Source organism: Liolophura sinensis, chromosome 10 (assembly GCF_032854445.1).
Source record: "Liolophura sinensis isolate JHLJ2023 chromosome 10, CUHK_Ljap_v2, whole genome shotgun sequence".
NCBI lineage: Eukaryota > Metazoa > Mollusca > Polyplacophora > Chitonida > Chitonidae > Liolophura > Liolophura sinensis.
Window position 1 is genome coordinate 18,264,350 of NC_088304.1, and position 20,066 is coordinate 18,284,415.

At 41.5% G+C, this 20,066-nt stretch overlaps 2 protein-coding genes across 4 annotated transcripts in view; both read right to left on the minus strand.

The window, feature by feature from the left end:
• The window catches only part of LOC135476154 (serine/arginine repetitive matrix protein 2-like), a 68,926-nt gene extending 67,977 nt beyond the window's left edge, over positions 1 to 949 (minus strand). For both annotated transcript variants that reach the window (XM_064756077.1, XM_064756078.1), the window contains exon 1: positions 800 to 949. The gene's annotated coding sequence lies outside the window, so the exon portion shown is untranslated. The remainder of the gene's footprint in view (positions 1 to 799) is intronic.
• Positions 950 to 4,241: 3,292 nt separating this feature from the next.
• LOC135476659 (PC-esterase domain-containing protein 1B-like) lies at positions 4,242 to 13,605 on the minus strand. 2 transcript variants are annotated; one of them, XM_064756761.1, is made up of 5 exons: positions 13,303 to 13,605; positions 9,595 to 9,695; positions 8,767 to 8,846; positions 7,275 to 7,510; positions 4,242 to 6,429 (listed from the first exon to the last, which is right to left on the minus strand). In XM_064756761.1, the coding sequence occupies exons 2-5, from the start codon at positions 9,668 to 9,670 to the stop codon at positions 5,397 to 5,399; spliced, it is 1,425 nt and encodes a 474-aa protein (XP_064612831.1). In that variant the 5' UTR covers positions 9,671 to 9,695; positions 13,303 to 13,605; the 3' UTR covers positions 4,242 to 5,396. The 2 variants fall into 2 exon arrangements, with proteins under 2 accessions (XP_064612831.1, XP_064612830.1); XM_064756760.1 differs by lacking the exon at positions 13,303 to 13,605 and having other exon boundaries at positions 9,595 to 9,810.
• Positions 13,606 to 20,066: the final 6,461 nt, after the last annotated feature.

Sequence of the window (20,066 nt, forward strand, 5' to 3'; positions counted from 1 at the left end):
TATAGTTAGGCATTACAGCAAAATATTTAAATCTTCCTCTCAATGTCTAAATTTAATTCGTACCATTTCTTTCTTTGTTGGGATACATATATCGGTCTATGGTCCATTAACTCCACAAATCATATAGTAAACTCTAAAGAAACAGAATACACACATTGACTTCCATGGCCTTTGAACTACAGAGCCCTTACCTTAGAAAGTAATTTTTCATTCATATTGAAATTCAAGCCCTGACAAAGGTGTATTCATTCTGATTTTCAATTATGCGCAGTGAGAATCTGTAATGTCTAATATAAGTTGGTAAAATTTTCTACGTACGACAGAAAGGCAAACACCCAGAGCTCCACGTAGCCCAAGCCCTGTAAGCGACTGGGCTAAGACATTTGGGGCTGTTTCAAACATTAAATCTTCCAACTGAATTGCTCAACATGGGAGTTACCACACTCGCAACTAGCCAGAAATATCAAAGATTAGAGAGCACCTGCTAGTGTCACAAGTTTGTCAGATGTTACTGGGCTCGAGTATTTCTGTCAATGTGGTGTACTATCACCAGTTCCGCCACTACATGTTATAAACCGCTGCTCACTGGTCTGGCAGTATTATTTATTTCCAGGAGGTTTTCTCCGAAATGAATTGAAACATGAGCCACTTCTTACTAAATCCACCGTACAACATGACAAACTGAAGCGAGCTACTTGTGGTGATGATTACAATGAAAGTAAAATGTTAACTGGTACACATACAAAAATGATAAAATGTGAAAACAACAACAACAGCATCCTCTAATCTCAAACTCTACCTGAAACCAGAGAATATGCGGTGTTCTCAAAAAAGATCTTCGGACAGACCCCAAATATATGCTCAGCCGGGATCACAGGTTTGTTTTGCTGTTCAGTTTATGACTAAAAATACTAATCGGATTGGCGACGTACGTCAACCATCGTAACTCCACATCTGTTCATGCTGAATATTGATGAAGCCGTGCTTTTGTTCCTTCCAACCCAGTGACGAGTGGACGATGGGAGATAACTCTTGGTCTATTGACACACTGACAGAACGACGGCGCTCAATGACGCCACACTCTTGACCACATTGAAACGGATTTTTCGAGTAAAATGAAATACTACAAAATCATATTTTACCATATGATAGTATATTGTTCCATATTATACATTGCAGTATCTTTCTTTTCACTCTAACAATCAGTTCCACGTTGGCCTACTTTTATTGAGGTAACTCGGCTTTCCCACAAGTTGTTTGGGCAAAACCCATCCCTGAATATGTTGACAGCAAAGTATCTCTTTGACGTATTCTGAGATGCGATCCACGTGTTTTTTATTAATAATTTCTTACTCTCTCTCTCTCTCTGTGGCCAAAATGTACATTAAAATGTAGACCCTACGTCGTAGTCGGTGTTCAGTTGTTAGACCTGCACCGGGCAGAGTTCTTGAGTTAGCAAGACTTCAGATTGACCTGGTTTCACCTTGAAAGAATCAGTAGATCACACCGGTTAACAATTTTTATGCCATAGACCTTTAATCAAGAACATTGCTAGTTGTATCAAAGATCTTTTCGTCAGGCTGATCTGGATTGCTGTCATGATAAAGGCCATTATCAAATAATGGATTAACCCTTCTTCATTAATCAAGCCAGACACGACATGCGTCTCTTCACCATGATGAAGATGCACTGAACAGGACTGTAAATTTAAAAACATCTTCTAAGGTGACTGTATATTTCAGACCCCGACTCAGATGAACTCTGATGTTTTCCATGCAGTGGAGGTCCACTATTGCGGTGGAAGAGAAAACTGCAAGAGCAATCTCCTGGACAAACCAAAATACTGTGCGAAGCATCGTTGCATGCATATAGATGAATACTGAACGTGGGAGCTACTAGTTCGACCTCTTTCAGAGGGTTAAAAAAAGTCCTACTGTATCATGTGACCTGTAAGGAATGTTAGGTAGTTACATTGTATTTTTGATTAAGTTTACAATAACATGGGCTTAAAAAATTTAACGATTGTGGTCAGTTTTACAGGCGGTATTTATTTATTTATTTGATTGGTGTTTCATGCCGTACTCAAGAATATTTCACTTATACGACGGCGGCCAGCTTTATGGTGGGATGAAACCGGGCACAGCCCGGGGGAAACCCACGACCATCCGCAGGTTGCTGGGAGACCTTCTCACTTATGGCTGGAGAGGAAGCCAGCATGAGCTGGACTTGAACTCACAGCACCAGCATTGGTGAGAGACTCCTGGGTCATTACGCTGCGCTAGCGCACTAAGCAAGTGAGCCACGGAGGCTCTACTACAAGCTGTAGTATCTAGACTTGCTTTTCCAAGATCTGACACAAGAGACAATAATAACACTTTCCTGAAAATATTTTCATTTTATTCTCTTTGTGGTAAATGAACATTTCCCCAGGAACAATCCTTTGGATGAAACAAAATAACACATGATTAAGTCTATACCACAAGCTTGGTGGAAGAAAATGGCTGGTGATGGTTTACTTACTCACTGGTAAATAGTAAACGATACATACTAAAGTACAAAAAAAAAGTAATGGACAAGAAAATCACAGATATAATTTTTTGAGAAAAAAAAATGCAAAGCAAATAATGCATCCAATGCAACTACAAGCTTATGGCATAAGGTCAGATTTCCTGAAAATACTAACAAACTGTACACAGGGCTTGCACAGTCTTTTTAGAATCATGTAAGATTTCTTCCAGTGAAAGTAGCACCATATCTTGATGTCAAGTGTTTTAACCAAATAAAAATACAGTTAAGAGCTAGAATCATAGGTACAAAGTATAAAGTGATGACAAATCATTTTGTTATCTGGCTGGAACAATTCTTCAAATGACCTACTTCAATTTGAAGCCTCCTTCTTGTATATAACCGCTGCCCGACTGCCTTCTGGTCAGTTTCGGACACTCTACAACTAGTCCACCATTACAATCCAAAGATGCACTGCATGCCAACCAATAGCAGGCTACCAGAACAAAACTGGCAAATCAATAGCAGGCTACCAGAACAAAAAAGGCAACCAATAGCAGGCTACCAGAACAAAACAGGCAAACCAACAGCAGGCTATCAGAACAAACCAGGCAAATCAATAGCAGGCTATCAGAACAAAACATTCAAACCAACAGCAAAGCTACCAGAACAAACTAGCAAACCAATAGCAGGCTACCAGAACAAAACAGGCAAACCAAAAGCAGGCTATCAAAACAAAACAGGCTAACCAACAGCAGGCTACCAGAACAAAACAGGCAAATCAATAGCAGGCTACCAGAACAAAACTGGTAAACCAACAGCAGGCTATCAGAAGAAAACAGGCCAATAAATAGCAGGCTACCAGAACAAAACAGGCAAACCAACAGCAGGCTATCAGAACAAAGCAGGCAAACCAATATCAGGCTATCAGAACAAAACAGGCAAACCAATAGCAAGATACCTGAACAAACAGGCAAACCAATAGCAGGCTACTACAACAAAACAGGCAAACCAATAGCAGGCTACCAGAACAAATCAGGCAAACCAACAGCAGGCTATTAGAACAAAACAGGCAAACCAATAGCAGGCTATCAGAACAAAACAGGCAAATCAATAGCAGGCTATCAGAACAAAACAGGCAAACCAACAGCAGGCTACCAGAACAAAACAGGCAAACCAACAGCAGGCTATCAGAACAAAATAGGCAAACCAACAGCAGGCTATCAGAACAAAACAGGCAAACCAACAGCAGGCATACAGACACCACAGGCAAACCAACAGCAGGCTATCAGAACAAAACAGGCAAACCAACAGCAGGCTACCAGAGCGCTACAGGCAAATCAATAGCAGGCTACCAGAACACTACAGGCAAACCAATAGCAGGCTACCAAAACACTACAGGCAAACAATTGCAGGCTACTAGAACACTACAGGCAAACAGACGGCAAACCACAGGTTTCTGGGAGCACAGATTACCCGATGAGAACTTTTAGCCAGTTCATAAAGATGATATTAGAGCACTATACGATGTCTAGGAGGAATAGAGAACTTGATCACTGAGTGTTGGGCACATCACATCTGCCACACTTGTACGTCACACCCACTAGAGCAATCATCCACCCAATGCAGGTAATACTACAAACATGTACATTGTACCTACAATAATATGTCTGTTTAATCAGCCTCATGATGACAAATAATTTTAAGGCTGATAAATACCAGAGAAATTATGTCTTCAGCTGACAAGACAACAGATAATTTCAACTGCATCAAATCAAAATCAACCTTAATTACATGTTATTTAACATACAACACGTATTTTGCACCGGCTTGTACTCACATGTAAATGAAAGCAAATTAGTATCTCAAGACATTCTTTTTCATAACATATTGTTAAAAAGGCAATTTAAATGCTGGAATGTAATGTGGAGTGTTCCAGATTGTCTTCCACTGTTCTGGATTGCGTTCTGGAATGTATTGGATTGTCTTGTGGAGTCTTCTGGATTTTGCTGTGGTGTGTACTGGATTGTGTTGTGGAATGTACTGGACTGTGTTGTGGAATGTACTGGACTGTGTTGTGGAGTCTTCTGGATTGTCTTGTGGAGTCTTCTGGATTGTCTTGTGGAGTCTTCTGAATTGTGTTGTGGAGTCTTCTGGATTGTCTTGTGGAATGTACAGGATTGTGTTATGGAGTCTTCTGGATTGCGTTGTGGAATGTACTGGATTGTCTTGTGAAGTCTTCTGAATTGTCTTGTGGAATTTACTGGATTGTCTTGTGGAATGTACTGGATTGTCTTGTGGAATATACTGGATTGTCCAGTGGTGTGTACTGAATTGTGTTCTGGATTTCAAGTGGAGTGTTCTGGATTGTCTTATTGAACATATTGGATTTTCGAGTGGATTATTTTGGATTGTGTTGTGGAGTTTGTTGGATTGCGTTGTGGAGTGTGTTAGATTGTCTTGTGGAGTGTGTCGGATTGTGTTGTGGAGTGTTTTGGATTGTGTTGTGAAGTGTTTTGGATTGTGTTGTGAAGTGTTACTGGATTATCTTGCGGAGTCTTACAGTATTCGGGATTACAAAGTGTTTTGGAATGTCTGGTGTTCTGGATTGTCAAGTAGATTGTTCTGGATTGTCTTATTTTGGATTATGGTGTGCAATGTTCTGCATTGTGTTGTGGAGCGTTTTGGATTGTGTTGTGGAGTGTTCCAGATTATCTTGTGGAGTGTTCCAGATTGTCTTCCAATGTTCTAGATTGTCTTGTAGAATGTGAAGTCTTGGTGTATGTTCTGTTATGCTCACTGCTTCATTTGAAAAGCTGATATCAAAACACAGGTATTAAGCACTACATGTAGCTTTCACAAGGTACCTGAAATTGTTCCCATTTTCATGGCTAAATGTCTGGTGACCCCATTCCCGAGGGGTACCACAACTGATTATCCACACACAGAGGGGGCATGTGCGGTGACCTCATGGAGGACATCGCAAGGGGATCCATGCAAGGAGTCTGCCATGCATACGGGGATCTGTGGGCATGAGTCCACACAGTAGGTTCGAGGTGGTTGTATGGGGTACGGTTGACGGGCCCACCATATCTCTCCTGGGGATCCACCATCATGGGGAGGTTCATGCTGCCAGAGGAGAAGGACCTGTTAGGCACCACACCGGAGCCTGCCATGTTGCCGTTCTGAATGAAGGCTGCTTTAACCCGATTCATGGTCATGATTTGGGCCTGAAGCTCAAAGGATGAGTGTACACCATTGACGGCATTCTGTGCAAGTGGGGAGTGGGCATTTACCATCCTTACAGAATCACTTGACATCATAGCGTTCTCCATGTTAATAGACGGGCTCTTATGTCTCTTGTTCATCATGTTCATCATGTTCACGAATGGCGAGTTTTTGTTCGTGGCCCCCTTGCGACGTCGAGCCTTTACCTTAGGGCGCTGAGCTATCTCCTGAGCTACATTGTTGTTGTTGGCCTCATTGTCAACCAAAGTCTGGGCGAGGAACTCTGTGTCAATAGATGTATACTGGTCCACATTTCTGGGTAACCCCTTCCCCCAGGCCTCAGAGATGTGCGTCAGAAGAAGGTTTGTGATGCGCCGATGGGCCGTCATGTCCCAGTGGATTCCGTCCTCAGCACGCCGATGAATGTGGTGACGTAGGTAATAATGAAGGTCAAGGACATCAAATCCGGCAGTCGTCATGATTTTCTGAGCGAAGAAGTTGGCCTGTAGTATGTCAAGGTGGAGAGAGCTGGTCATGAACTCTACCTCAGGTACAAGAAAACCACCTTTCGCATCACTGGAAATAGGTAACGTCGTGTTCCAGATGACCAGGCAGTCCTCCGGCAAAGCACTTTTCAGTTTTTTCACCAGCTTCAGGAGATTCTCTTTGTATTTTCCCACACCATTTGGCCCATACCTGCAGAGTGCAAAAAGCGACAAAAACAATTTAACATTCTTTGGTGTCGCTGTATTATGTTAGTATTGGTTGTGTAGCATTATATAGACTCCAAGTAAGTTGGTAACTGTACAGTGATGGACAAGTCTGCACACTGATGGACAAGCCTGCCCAGCGATGGACAAGCCTGCCCAGCGATGGACAAGCCTGCCCAGCGATGGACAAGCCTGCCCAGCGATGGACAAGCCTGTCCCGTGATGGACAAGCCTGTCCCATGATGGACAAGCCTGCACAGTGATGGACAAGCCTGCCCAGTGATGGACAAGCCTGTCCCGTGATGGACAAGCCTGTCCCGTGATGGACAAGCCTGCACAGTGATGGACAAGCCTGCACAGCGATGGACAAGCCTGCACTGATGGACAAGTCTGCACAGCGATGGACAACCTGCACAGCGATGGTCAAGCCTGTACAGTTATGGAAAAGCCTGTCCTTTGATGGACAAGTCTGCACAATGATGGACAAGCCTATCCTGTGATGGACAAGCCTATCCTGTGATGGACAAACCTGCACAGTGATGGACAAGCCTGTACAGTTATGGACAAGCCTGCCCAGTGATGGACAAGCCTGCACAGCGATGGACAAGCCTCCACAGTGATGGACAAACCTGTACAACGATGGTCAAGCCTCCCTCCCCTTTGATGTAGGATCATGTTGGTTGAAGAAATACAGCATTGGCTGATGAACAAATGTATATGTGTATGTCTCCCTTTAAGACGAAAAAAAAAAAAAAAGTCAACATCAAGAAAGATGTGAAATCAAATAATGCTATAAACTGTTCACTTGTTATCTTAGACAGCAGCCTCTACCTGCTTATGTCCCACACGCAAGAATTCAAGATGAAGATGTCGGGCTTTAGGTCCTGGGACGTGACAGACTCCAGGACTTTTTCCACGTAACTATAGTAACAACGGGTGATGAAGTAGAATTTGATCAGGTGGTAGTCCGTGTGGTACTCTCTCATTTCACGATATCCAGCGCTATTGCTGAGAGTCGCCAACTTCCCGCCCTCGATCAGGGTGTCCTTCAAAAAGTTCAAGTCCCCCTGAAAAACAGGATTCCACATATTTAATTGTTTCTAAATGCCAGACTCAAGGATTTTTCACTTGTGCAACGGCAGTAAGTTTTATGTGCGAAGGACTGCTGGGGGTAAACCACCAACTTTTGGCAAGTAACTGACAAACTTTCCTACACCTGACTGACCAACCCACCCTTAGTGGTTTTCATCGAATGCAAGATCGTACTAACAGCCACACAACTTTTTTTATACGCTCACGTATTGACACTAGCTCCCCACAAGCAGAAAAGAGTGGGAAGAGAGCTACATATTCCCTCTCCAAGGTTTGGGCTGCACCAACACCTCCTCTATCCTGAAAAACAGGACACATGGAAAATAAACAGAAACGCAGGGTTGATTGATTAATTTATCATTGTTTAATGTCATGCTGAAGAATGTTTCACTTACGATGACAATGACTTCTGACACGACAAACTGATGTACACACTGGTGTCTACCATCAGAAATAATAGCCATTTGTTCATTCCAGAAAATAACCACCTTACTCAACTTAGGCTTCCCAACCTAGGATTGTAGAATGATAAAATTATCATGAATTGGGCGATTCAACCAAAGTAGTTTTTAGTCTTTTTTTTTGTCTCCGAGTAAAATGATTTATTTGATTTATTTGATTGGTGTTTTACGCCGTGCTCAAGAATATTTCACTTACACGACGACGGCCAGCATTATAGTGGGAGGAAACCGGGCACAGCCCGGGGGAAACCCACAACCATCTGCAGGTTGCTGAGAGACCTTCCCACGTATGGCCTTAGAGGAACCCAGCATGAGCTAGACTTGAACTCACAGCGACTGCATTGGTGCGAGACTCCTGGGTCATTACGATGTGTTAGCGTGCTAACCAACTGAGCCAAAGGGGCCCCTCTGAGTAAATGATTTTTTTTTTTTTTTTTTTTGATTGGTGTTTTACGCCGTACTCAAGAATATTTCACTTATACGACGGCGGCCAGCATTATGGTGGGTGGAAACCGGGCAGAGCCCGGGGGAAACCCACGACCATCCGCAGGTTGCTGACAGACCTTCTCACGTACAGCCGGAGAGGAAGCCAGCATGAGCTGGACTTGAACTCACAGCGACCGCATTGGTGAGAGACTCCTGGGTCATTACGCTGTGCTAGCGCTTTAACCGACTGAGCCACGGAGGCCCCCTGAGTAAATGAAATTATAAAGGTGCATATACTGAGACTGCTATATCGTGCAAAAAGCTTGAGGAATTAGGCATCTTACTTTACAGCGAAGCTGCTTATCTGTCAAATACTGATCCTGCTGTAGCATACACACAAAGTCCTTGTAGATTGACCTCTGAACTGCAACAGAAAAGTTATTTCCATGTTCGACCAAAACCACTTTCAAAAAAACTCCTATTAATGACATGCATCAAACTCTTTAATATGGACTTTAATATGTGGCCTAACACATAAATGTAAAGGAAAGCTTCTGAAGTTTCTTCCCGTAGCATAAAATGTCTTTAAACTACTGTTTTCCAAAGGTTTCAGGTCATGCCAGTTGTTAATCCAGATAATAAACAGTGGCATGTTTTGGTGATATCAACAGAGACAGCTGTTAAAGCAAATCTGTTGGGGGTTTGAGGGGCGGGCAGAGACAGAATTGACAGTGCTAAGCAGGTGTGTTCATTGATGACACCATTATATTCCCTGGCAATTGATGAAAATATGCGCAAAATAGAGTTTTGGGTTTGTTTGTTTTTTTCAATATGAGATGTACCTCAACGATGAACATTATTTCTTTTTTTACCATATCTTTCTAAATTTTTTTAAAACTGTACTCTTCATTTCATAGTCCATTTTCACATTATATCGTCCATTTTCATATTTTAATTTTCACATTGTATAGTACATTTTCACATTTTATAGTCCATTTTCACACTTTATAGTCCACATATTAAAGTCCACTTTCACATTTCATAGTCCATTTTCAGGTTTCCTTTAAGATTTTTTTACCCTTTTTTTCGCTAATGCTTTTTTTCTAAAAGGAAGGCAATCAGGTTGTGATGTGTCCAACAGTCAGCTAATCATTCTCTAGAAATAATCTTACCAGAATCCCCCATAATTATGACATATTTATTCTCCAGCAAAGATCTTGCATCAGAAGACAAGAACACGTCCGCCATACTACATAAATTTGACCTCGGCTACCTGAAATATAACAAACAACATGCATAATATAGCACACAATCAAGAAAATCCATCAATGTACCAAACCTATATACACTTAGCTGAAAGATTTTCAAACTTGATCTGAGTTGACAAAAATGAACATGCAGAAAAATTTATTCAATTTGGATAATATTTTAAGCAGTTATTACCTGTTATGAAACAAACGACATTAGTGGAATTTTTGATATCAGACTCTTTTGTTGCTAAAGGTAAAGCAAGCTGTACTGTATCATGTGCCTTGTTGAAAGGTTCTCGCCATGTTCTGGAGCTGCAAATGACCGATTTCATCCTGCAGGAACTTCATTTGTTCAAAAACATTCAGCTTCACTAATTAGTCATTGTTCGTCTAGGCCAAATAAATTTCTGTGAAACTTGTCCAGACAGCGACATTATTGTAAAAATGGTAAGGATAGTCAGTTGAAACGATCTAAAATCTTGAATTAGGTTGTCATCAGTTTAAAAGAATTGTGGTTAAAAAAAATTTTTACTTTGAGCAAAGATGTTTATAAACGGTCATTGGCCGTGATAATGTCATAACTACAGTCCCAAACATGACAATGTATATCATGACTACAATATACATCTATCAGCATATATTATAGTAATGATGCTTAATTGAAAATACCAATTAATTTAAATGGCAATATGACATTAAGAATTAAGATAGATCAGATGTTCCAGGGCACAGACTCAATTAGGATTTATTTATTTATCCAACTGGTGTTTTATGTCATACTCAGGGATTAGGGTGGGAGGAAAGGGGACAGGATCAGGTTTAGGAATTCCTGCTGTCTGGGTTTCTGTTTAGGTCATATTTAAGAGGATGTGATGTCAGTTCATTAATTTGAAGAAATGATTTCCACTATGAAGATTTAAGAAGTGGAACGAGACACAAACTGAAACAATGACAGCAATTTAACCTTTACAACTCCACATTTCTTATTAAATCCACTCACAAAATCTGAAAATAAATGGTAAAAGTAACTCTGCAGCAAGCTGTCTTACGTTTACAAAGTTCCAACATAAAACACACCGTGCTTGAACAGCTGTTGATGAATTAATTTTTGATTAGGCTTGGTTTGTGAACCGTTTTGTGACTAAATGGGTGGATTATGAATTCCAACCTTGTGAATAAATCTGTGTTCAGCTTTGGGCCACAAAGGAAAATATGACAGGACACTATGCGAAAGTTGCCCAAGTTGCATCATTTCATGCATGTCAAAAATTTAAACCCCCAGGTCAGATCTGCCCAAATCTCCAGGCCAAATCTGCTCTGGGTGTTCACCAGTAAGCTAGTCACATCGGTAACCAAGCCTTATGCTTGTGGGGGAGCACCCCTGCAGTCAAGACATGTTTTGCCGAGATCACAGCCAGTCTTCATTCATACATTTCACCCAGATAAGAATTTAACCATTGTGGTCTCAGAACACTTCCATAAACTGATTTAAGTAATTTAAGTTATTACTTGGGTTAGCCATCCAGGAGTTAGTGTGATCTCTGCAAAGAAATACACACATTCTCAAAGTACTGGCTGAATAGATTTCAGGAATTTACACTAAGGAACAGGTGGGATAACTGTTTCCCCCATCAACCTGTTTACAGTGAAAATATTTGGTTAGCTGTGTGAGTTTGGGGTGAACTTCCACTTTTAACCCAATAAAGTTCACTAGATCAAAAAAGTTACCACTGTTATTAAATTAATCTGGAAAATAAAGATAATATGTATCAACGTCTAGTTTCTGTCAATGTTTAACTTGATCTGCCATCTGCCAAAGCAGATAGTTCGTCTGACATTGGTCAACACATGGTCAAGCCTCATTCCTTCGTTTGAGCTGACCATGCCAGGCTCCATTAGCTACAAACATGTGTATTGCTCCAGTGTATTAAGCAAGGTGGCAGCACATCTGGTATGGATTAACTTCTCCTTGGCATCTATTGCCTGATGCTAGGATGCAAGGTTAATCCCATTGTAGCACTCCAGCCTCTATCAGGTGGCTAAACAAGATGGCTGCACCAGCAGTACACACACCAAATGAAAACAAGAGCAACCACTTGTAACTGTTCTGAGTTTTTGTATTGTGGTATACCTCAGTCAATGTCCTAACACAACACAATCCTCAGAAATTATATATCACTGCAGATTTTCCAGAAAATGCACATATACTGGAATTCATCATACTTTTGGACTTAGAATGAATGAGTATGGCTTAACGCCACATCGGCAATATTTCAGCCATATCATGGCGATTTGTTCTCTATGGCCAGTCAGTACGCATTTGTTTCTATTGTTGACATATAGATATAGACATTAATCATGCATATATAGTTAATATGCATATAGGCTAATGTGTTGTAATACTGTGGTCAGTTTATAGATATTATCCAAATCCCCTATCTGACAAGCATGTTATATCGTCCCGCTGATGTAGACCTAGTCAATTATTGTTCTCCTGTGAGGAATTGCATACATACATCTTATTGATAAATGGTTATCATGTTTAAATGTTTCCGTCAAAATCTGTTACTCTGTCTAAATGAGTAATCTGATTTTGACTACCTTAAGAACAAGGGTTTACCAGCACATACCATACAATGACATGTCACATGCATCACATACATGTGGTCATCATGCCGGATTCCTGTCATTGTTCCTCAATGTAACCGTTCTGGGTTGTATAATATGTATACAGCCCCTAGTATAACAATCTACTACTCAGATTATTACTGCCTACATTAGTCTACACTCTTGATTTGTAACCTGTATGTTAAATGTTAAAAGAGTAATTTAGGAATGTTATGTTTTGGTTGGCGGTGAAGGTCAGCTAGCATAGACCAGCATGTCTTGTTATACATGAGATATGACCTGGCATCATAAAATGCATTGCGCCTATCATAGGGATACACTGGCTCATCTAAATTTCTAATGCGAAGCTGGCCCCTTACTAGCCTGGCAACATACTCAACATTATGTTTAGATGCCTCTCTTAAACAGGATACCGGTAACCCTGTGACCCTTGGCCTCTCTAGTATTGACTGTATTGCAATCATTATTAGCATGATGTCACTTGGTTTCTAGATGCCACGCTTAAACGTTACATGCATTATGGTCTGTCAGGCTGACCTCTCCTCTCCAACCTACCTTGACCCACATGTATGTGTAAAGGTCGCTGTGTATACATGTGGACAGACATGTAACCTGTCTTAATATATAACAGAGTTAATACTCATGTCCAACACCTTAACTTGTTTAACTTACCTGTTATGATCATACGGCATTTCTATTCAGTCTTTGAAAACTCAGTTCTGAATTCTTTACTCATTAATACTTAAAAGCTCTAGTAACTCGTCATTCCCTCCAAGACAGCCGAACAGTCAAGATGTGTTTGACCAAGTCAAACACAGCCAGTCCTTGTTCAAACATTTCACCCAGGTGCTGTACCGTCTTGACTGCCCGACGTTACCCTTTAGGCTGCTTCTCCTTGTGAGTCCCTCGGCGGGAACACTGTCCAAACTCAGAAGGAAGGAAGGAAGGGAAGAATCATATTTACAGACACTCCTATTCTTAAACCGCTTATCTATGTCTCACCTAATGAAATCTCAGGCTGTGGCATTTGTGAAAACCCACTAGAGTATTTGTGTTTCTTTGTCCAGCGTACATTTAATACTTGTTTCCCCAAAAGCCAGTCACCTGCCCACCTGACATCGTAAGACAGTCTCGGAGGTGATTCAACCGCAGACAAACAGGTCTTACGTCAACAACAACTTCAGAAACTACTTGTTAAGCTTGTCACTCTAGAATCTCAGTTTCAACTTGTCAGATACGCCGAACATTTCTAAATAATCGAAACTCTGCTCTGACAAACCAATTATTTGTGTTACTAACACTTAAGATGAGTATAACTTTTCTCGGAGATGCTTTCTTGTTCCCCAATCTACACTCCTTCGTCTCTCTCTGCTCGCACATGGAAATGCTTCCGCATATGCCGCGCTGACACGTGATGTAATTCAGTGTAACGGCGCCTTTTGATTGGCTAATTCCATGTTTGTCCGTGCCAGACTTATCCAACCGCGAATGGTCAACTTTATCACATGTGGGACACGAAGTCGCGACAGATTTGAGTAAACCGACAGATACATGCAGTCGCATATGTACCCGGTAGACGCTATCATATGTTGTAGTTTATGGGATAATTTTCTAATAGTCATATAAACACGTAATATTTAATTATTAACAATGGACTCAGAAATCCACATCCATGTTGTTTTTGTGTTATCGAAAATGTACGCTAACAACTTGTAACAGCTGGGATATGGTTTTTGTGCAACATGCCATTCAGTTGTACCGACTTGACCATGTCACGCTGAAATTTCAAGTCATGACAAATGTTCCACTCATGAATTGTCAGAAAATGAATAAAGTAGTTAGCCTGCATGCATGTATTACACACCTGTACATCCCATGTGCGTGGTGTACCTAAAATGTATTTCCAACAAACCAGTGGCGTCAATCAAGTGCAATCCACTTACAACCGGCCTTCTAATCTCCGGTTATACACGTAGACACATCTGAAATGCCTGTTTTCTGTAAGCAACAAAGATATTTAGTCCATAAATGATCCGCAAATGATACGTATTTTGAGTGCAAAATACATGTATTGTCATATTTGTATCTAATATATCGCTTTAACCCGGTGCTTAATGCTACATTTTCACTAAGGCTCCAGCTGTCGGTCCGATGATTAAGTAGCCTGCTGTGGTGACGTCAACGTCCGCAACTTTGTTGGGGTGAGAGCCCGAGTTGGGAGCGCTGAGCTAACCCCGCATTCCTAATATATAGTGTGTGTGTGTGTGTGTGTGTGTTCATCGATGACGTCATTTCTGACTTCTGACGAGAAATATGCATACAACAGAAGGCTAATTGAGAAATATAAAAAATGTCTGAAATATGAATTTTTTTCGCTTTTTTGTCATATTTTTCCTTCATCGATGACGTCATTTCTGATCTTTGACGAGAAATATGCATAAAACAGAAGGCCAATGAAGAAATATAAAAAAAATGTCTGAAATATGAAATTTTTTCGCTTTTTTGTCATATCCTTTTCCTATGTATTAAAACCATATGCTGTTCGTTTTCTAGTACCAGCTGATGCACCCTTTAAGTGCGACTCAGATATTTATATTTGTAAGATACGTACCCTCTTTCAGCAGAGAAAAATAGATGAGTTCGTATCTTTAATTGTTAAGCGTTTTCAGCTTTATAGAATAATTACGCGGATGAGGTAAAAGCGCAACAACTAAAATCAAATACCGAAAAATAAGTTTAATAAGTATTCTTAGAATGGCTGCAAGTTGCCAAGGCTGGACAGCGAAGATTTTTGGTCCCAAACTTCTTATGCCTACACTTCTCCAGCTTGTACTCTGTCTCTCCGGCTCCTCTGAGTTATGTATGGGACACCAGTGAGGGCCAGCTCGCCTGTTAAATTTAGCTCTGTGACGAAAAGGCTTAACAGTACCCTACAGCATTATTCTTAGAGAACTAGCGGAGCGGAAAAAGTAACGTATTCAGTTAGCCTTTGTCCCTATTTGGAACTTTAGCAGTAATGGATTCCAGCTGCAATAGAAAGTTACCATAAAGGTTACATAATACACCTTTGCCTCTAAAACGTGAGGCATGGACGTTTGTAAGAAAGGGTGATCTTTGAGTAACATGTATTAGACATGGAAATTGCTCAAGGGCTACGAGTCAAAAATCTGAATTCGATGTCATGCCTACAGAATATCAACCGTCATTTACTGCATCGTCGAAAACTGTTGACTACTTCTCTGTTACATGTTATGGGTTTTAATTACTATTTACAAATGATTTCTCTACATGTTAGAAAACTTTCCAACTGTTTTAGGTTCTTTTTGGAAGTAGGTCGTGCGTTTATCGACTTTGAACACCCCCTCCCCCCATATTGTTTACGAATGGTATACGAATGTCAGACGGCCACATTCCTGCTCCTTGGATACTCCAGGTCGTCCCGTCCAGTGATAACTTTTGTGGATGTGGTCATGCAGTTAAAGGCAATGGTGAAAGCCGTGATCAACAAATGCGTATTCATCTTACGGCAGTTCGGGAGCTCCTCTCACTTGAAGAGTGAGTGAGTGCTTGGGGTTTAACGTCGTACAAAAACAATTTTTCAGTCATATGACGACGAAGCAATCCTTGGGATGTATGTAATGTGTCTCTTTGTTGCATGACTGATTTCCACCCCTCTTTTATCTAATGCTGCTTCACTGAGACAACTTGCTGAAGGCAAGTAAGCCGCTCCGCCCGAGCTATTATACTGATATGGGTCAACCAGTCGTTGCACTATCCCTTTCGTGCTGAACGTCAAGCGAGGAAGCGAGGAACATCTTTTAAAGTGGAAGGTGTGACTCGACCCAGGATTGATCCTGGATCTACCGCTCCCGAGGCGGACGCTCTACCAACTGTGCTATCCGGGACGGCCCCCTCTACCTTGAAGACATTTCTTCTCTAAAATTGGCATAACAAGTGCACTAAAATATTTAAATTTTCAATAACGAACAAAGAAATGAACGGAATCTTGAACTGTAAATATTTGTTAGCGATTTTTCTGAGTAAAACGATTCCAGTCTTTCCCCAAGAGAATCTTCGGCTTCGGACTAACGCGTGAAGAGGAAGTGGTACTGTTGCAGCCTTCTTTTTGCTTCGGCGCTTGCATGGGTACTGATTTCCCGCTCTGTTTACTCCAAAAGATATGAAAATTTGGGAAAATTTCGGGGCTCCGGTTCTTCGTCGCTGTAAGTTTTAGCTGTCGTTTCCCGCGAACCCGCCACAACATACCAAAGGCGAAAGTAGGGGCTTTGACGAGCAACGGAGGGCTTTAATCTGTCCTTATGCACCACTTGCTTGTGACGTTCGATGTCCTGAGTCCTGTTTTACGAAGCAGTCGCAAATTGCGCCTGGTGTACTTTCCATGGCAACATACAGTGAAGAGATACGTGGCCATGGTAATTTCGCTTGGCGTTGTGCTGCGATAGCTTAGTAAAACGGATCCCTGTATCGCATGAATAACGGCCACTATAATGCTTCCGTCACTATATAAAGACCAGTTTGTCTCTACTGACGTGTTTTTTGTTCTCCCCAATCGTCTTCATGGAGGTGGATCTGCAGATAAACCTGCCACTCAGCAAAACTTACAAGGGTTCGCCTTGGTGTCATAGAACCGTTTCTGCTTTTACATGCACATGCCTGCATGACACTTACAGCCCTGGCTTCATCGTAGACGTATCTGTCATAGGGTCTTGTAATTGATAGTCTTTACATCTAACAATCAATATTGTTAGATGTAAAGGACCCGTAAAAACCCGTGTTTCCTTGAGGTACAGATAACCGCTGCGGCCGACAGGAGCCGGAGCCGGAGCCGGATGCATAGTGGAACTTGACGAGAAGGCCTCAGACAACCACGAACTGAATCGCAAGTCGGTGAAATCTGGCCTAGTGACGGGCTTGGAGCCACAGGCCTGTCAAACTTGCGGAAGTTGGCAGTGGCGCTAAGTGCAGCATTTTCTCTGGAAGACGGCACCGACCGAGAGGGCCGGAGACCGCTACGGGGCCGCCAGGGCTGGGGAGACGACCGGAGACCGGCGGAAGGGCCGCCGATAACTGACGGCCAGCTTGGCCGCGACACTTAAGGACAGCGTTACGCAGAGGGACAGCGTTACGAAGAGGGCCATGGCCAAGTCGGGGACCGTTGAACCGGAAGGAGCGTTTGTCGGGTTAGTCGTTCACCCAAGGACGTGGCCGCTACCAGGCCTGCACGTTTTTTCGTGGTGAATAAAATTAAACATTTCATGATTTTATTGATTTATTGAGAGTGTTTCCTTTCTTGATTGGGTTTACCACCGTACGGTAGAGCATTTCATGATTTACAATTTTAGGATTATGTTTGTGTTTATGACTGCCTTAAAGATCTAGAGAAAAAATTCTGGTATTAATTACTTACTTTCTAACCTGATCGGAATTTATACCCGTACTCAAGAATAATTTACTTTGTATGTTAAAAATATTTTTATATTCAAAGCCACCAACGAACCTGCGTTCGAACTGGCTAGCTCGCGTCTTTGAATCTGCAGGGAAATAATTTGCCACACACTTTGGAAAAGTCCCTGTAGGCCTATACCGTGTCGATGTGTCCTTAAATAGATTTTTTATTACATAGCTTTAGCTGCATGACTGGGCTTGGATTTGACCCAGCATGCAATTTAGTCATGGGAGAGTGTAGGAAAAACCTAGGAACTATCTATTTATTTGATTGGCGCTTTACTGTACTCAAGAACATTCTAGAATCTATGTGTGATTGAGTGCTTGGGGTTTAACGTCGTACTTAGCAGGGTTTTTTTTTTTCAGTCATATGACGACGAAGGAGTTCTTAGAGTGTATGTAAAAACTTTCGCATCCAGGATTGACTCTGGATCTACTGCCCCCGAAGCGGGCGCTCTACTACTTGATCGAGCCATCGGCGCCAGTTGTCTCTAGAAACTATGCATGTCTCATCTGTTAACATGCAGCTATACTCATACGTACCTTATATTTCCGGGTTATTGAATATTTATAGAACCTGTGAGCTTCACAGACATGTACAGGTCTAAATAAACGTATCTGCTTACTCACGAAAATTTATTATTACAGGTTATTGTTGAGGCCTGTGTATATCCAACAGATTCCACAATAATAATAATAACAATAATACCCGATAATGACTTCAGAAGATACTGGTCGTGAAATGTATTAACCTGCGACGCAAATAACATCAGGTGTTTAGAAAAATGCTGATTACCGTTACTGGAAAGTATCGGGAATTTTTTGAGGTCACAACATACCTGTGAAATTATTACAGAAAATGCGCGTTGTTGCGTGAGCATGTCTACACACGTCCTTGAGCGAAGCTGGAAATCCCCTTTTTGAAGCTCCGCCCACTAAGTACCATGACCAATCAGGGCCCAGCATTTGCCACCTCGTGCGATGAGAGTGCTGATGCCATCTTAAACTTCCCAAAACAAATTGACATGTTTTCCGAAGAGCGATATAATAGTTGAACTAGACTCCCGATTAGAGATGCTACATTCGCTTAAACCATCACTCGCTGTTCACTACCTGCTAGGACCATGACGCAAAATAACGTGGCTGAGTTGGGGAGGAATTTAAGATGCGTGGCTGATAAAATGGAAGAAGACTACGCAAAAATTCGTCTGCGAATATCTCGACGCGAAATTGTGATCGGTTTCATATCGCGAGTGCTACAAGACGCAGTCAAATTATTTATATTCTCCAGTGCCTGGCCCTGAAATCAATTTGCACCATGTCAACAGGTAGGAATGTACATATATAAATATAGTGACACAGCTATTGTTGATGGTTTACTACGTACGGTTTCTTTCAAACCATAAATCTGACCGCCGTCATATTAGTCAAGGAGAGAAAATTCTTGTGTACATGTACCAATGAAAAAAAAAAGAAGAAAAAAAAATGGTGACACGTCTAGCAATTTTTTAATGCAGTGAAACGCGATGTGTTCACATCCATGCTCAACTTTATATGTGTGCAGTACGTGTCTTTTTGAACATGTTACCGCCTACGCATTGTATGCAATTGTAAATATACATGTACCGATGCACAAATAACGAGCTTTAAATTCACAACTGTACACGCGACAAGTTTGGACATGCCCCACGCGCTGCCGGATGACGTCATCATAATGTGTAGTACGCGACAGTGTGGCGTGATGCAGCAAGAATCAGTCCGCGCAAGTTTTTGTTTCTAATTCACGCTTACTATGATAAGAAAAAGAAAAGCACCTGGGATGTTTAGTGCCAATCTAATAATTCTGCTCATTCCATGTTGGTTGGAAATCTTGTGGGTTTTTTTTTTTTTTTTTAACATACAAGATACCAATTACATCTTGGCAGGGGCCAAGCTAGGCTACAGCTAATGTAACGATACATACAAATCGTCAATTCCACTGTTGCAGCTAGATTTATTCCATATTTCCGAATTCCGCCCAACAGTTAATAATGCAATGGTTATTTCATCAAATGTCTGGGTTTTTTCTTTGAACACAGGGCTCACGATTTTCACCTACTCCGCTAGGAACGAACAGTGGTGCACGATGCCAGCTGACGGAGACGGAGGCTTCAATGGGAGGTCTATCGGTCCCGGGGAAAATTAAATCAGCAAAAACAGCGTTCGAACGAGAGTGTAATCTCGTAGAAAGGAATGGCTGGTATTACGTGTGACAAGAAACCATACAGACCAAAAATCCACCTTTGTACGGACTACGTAGA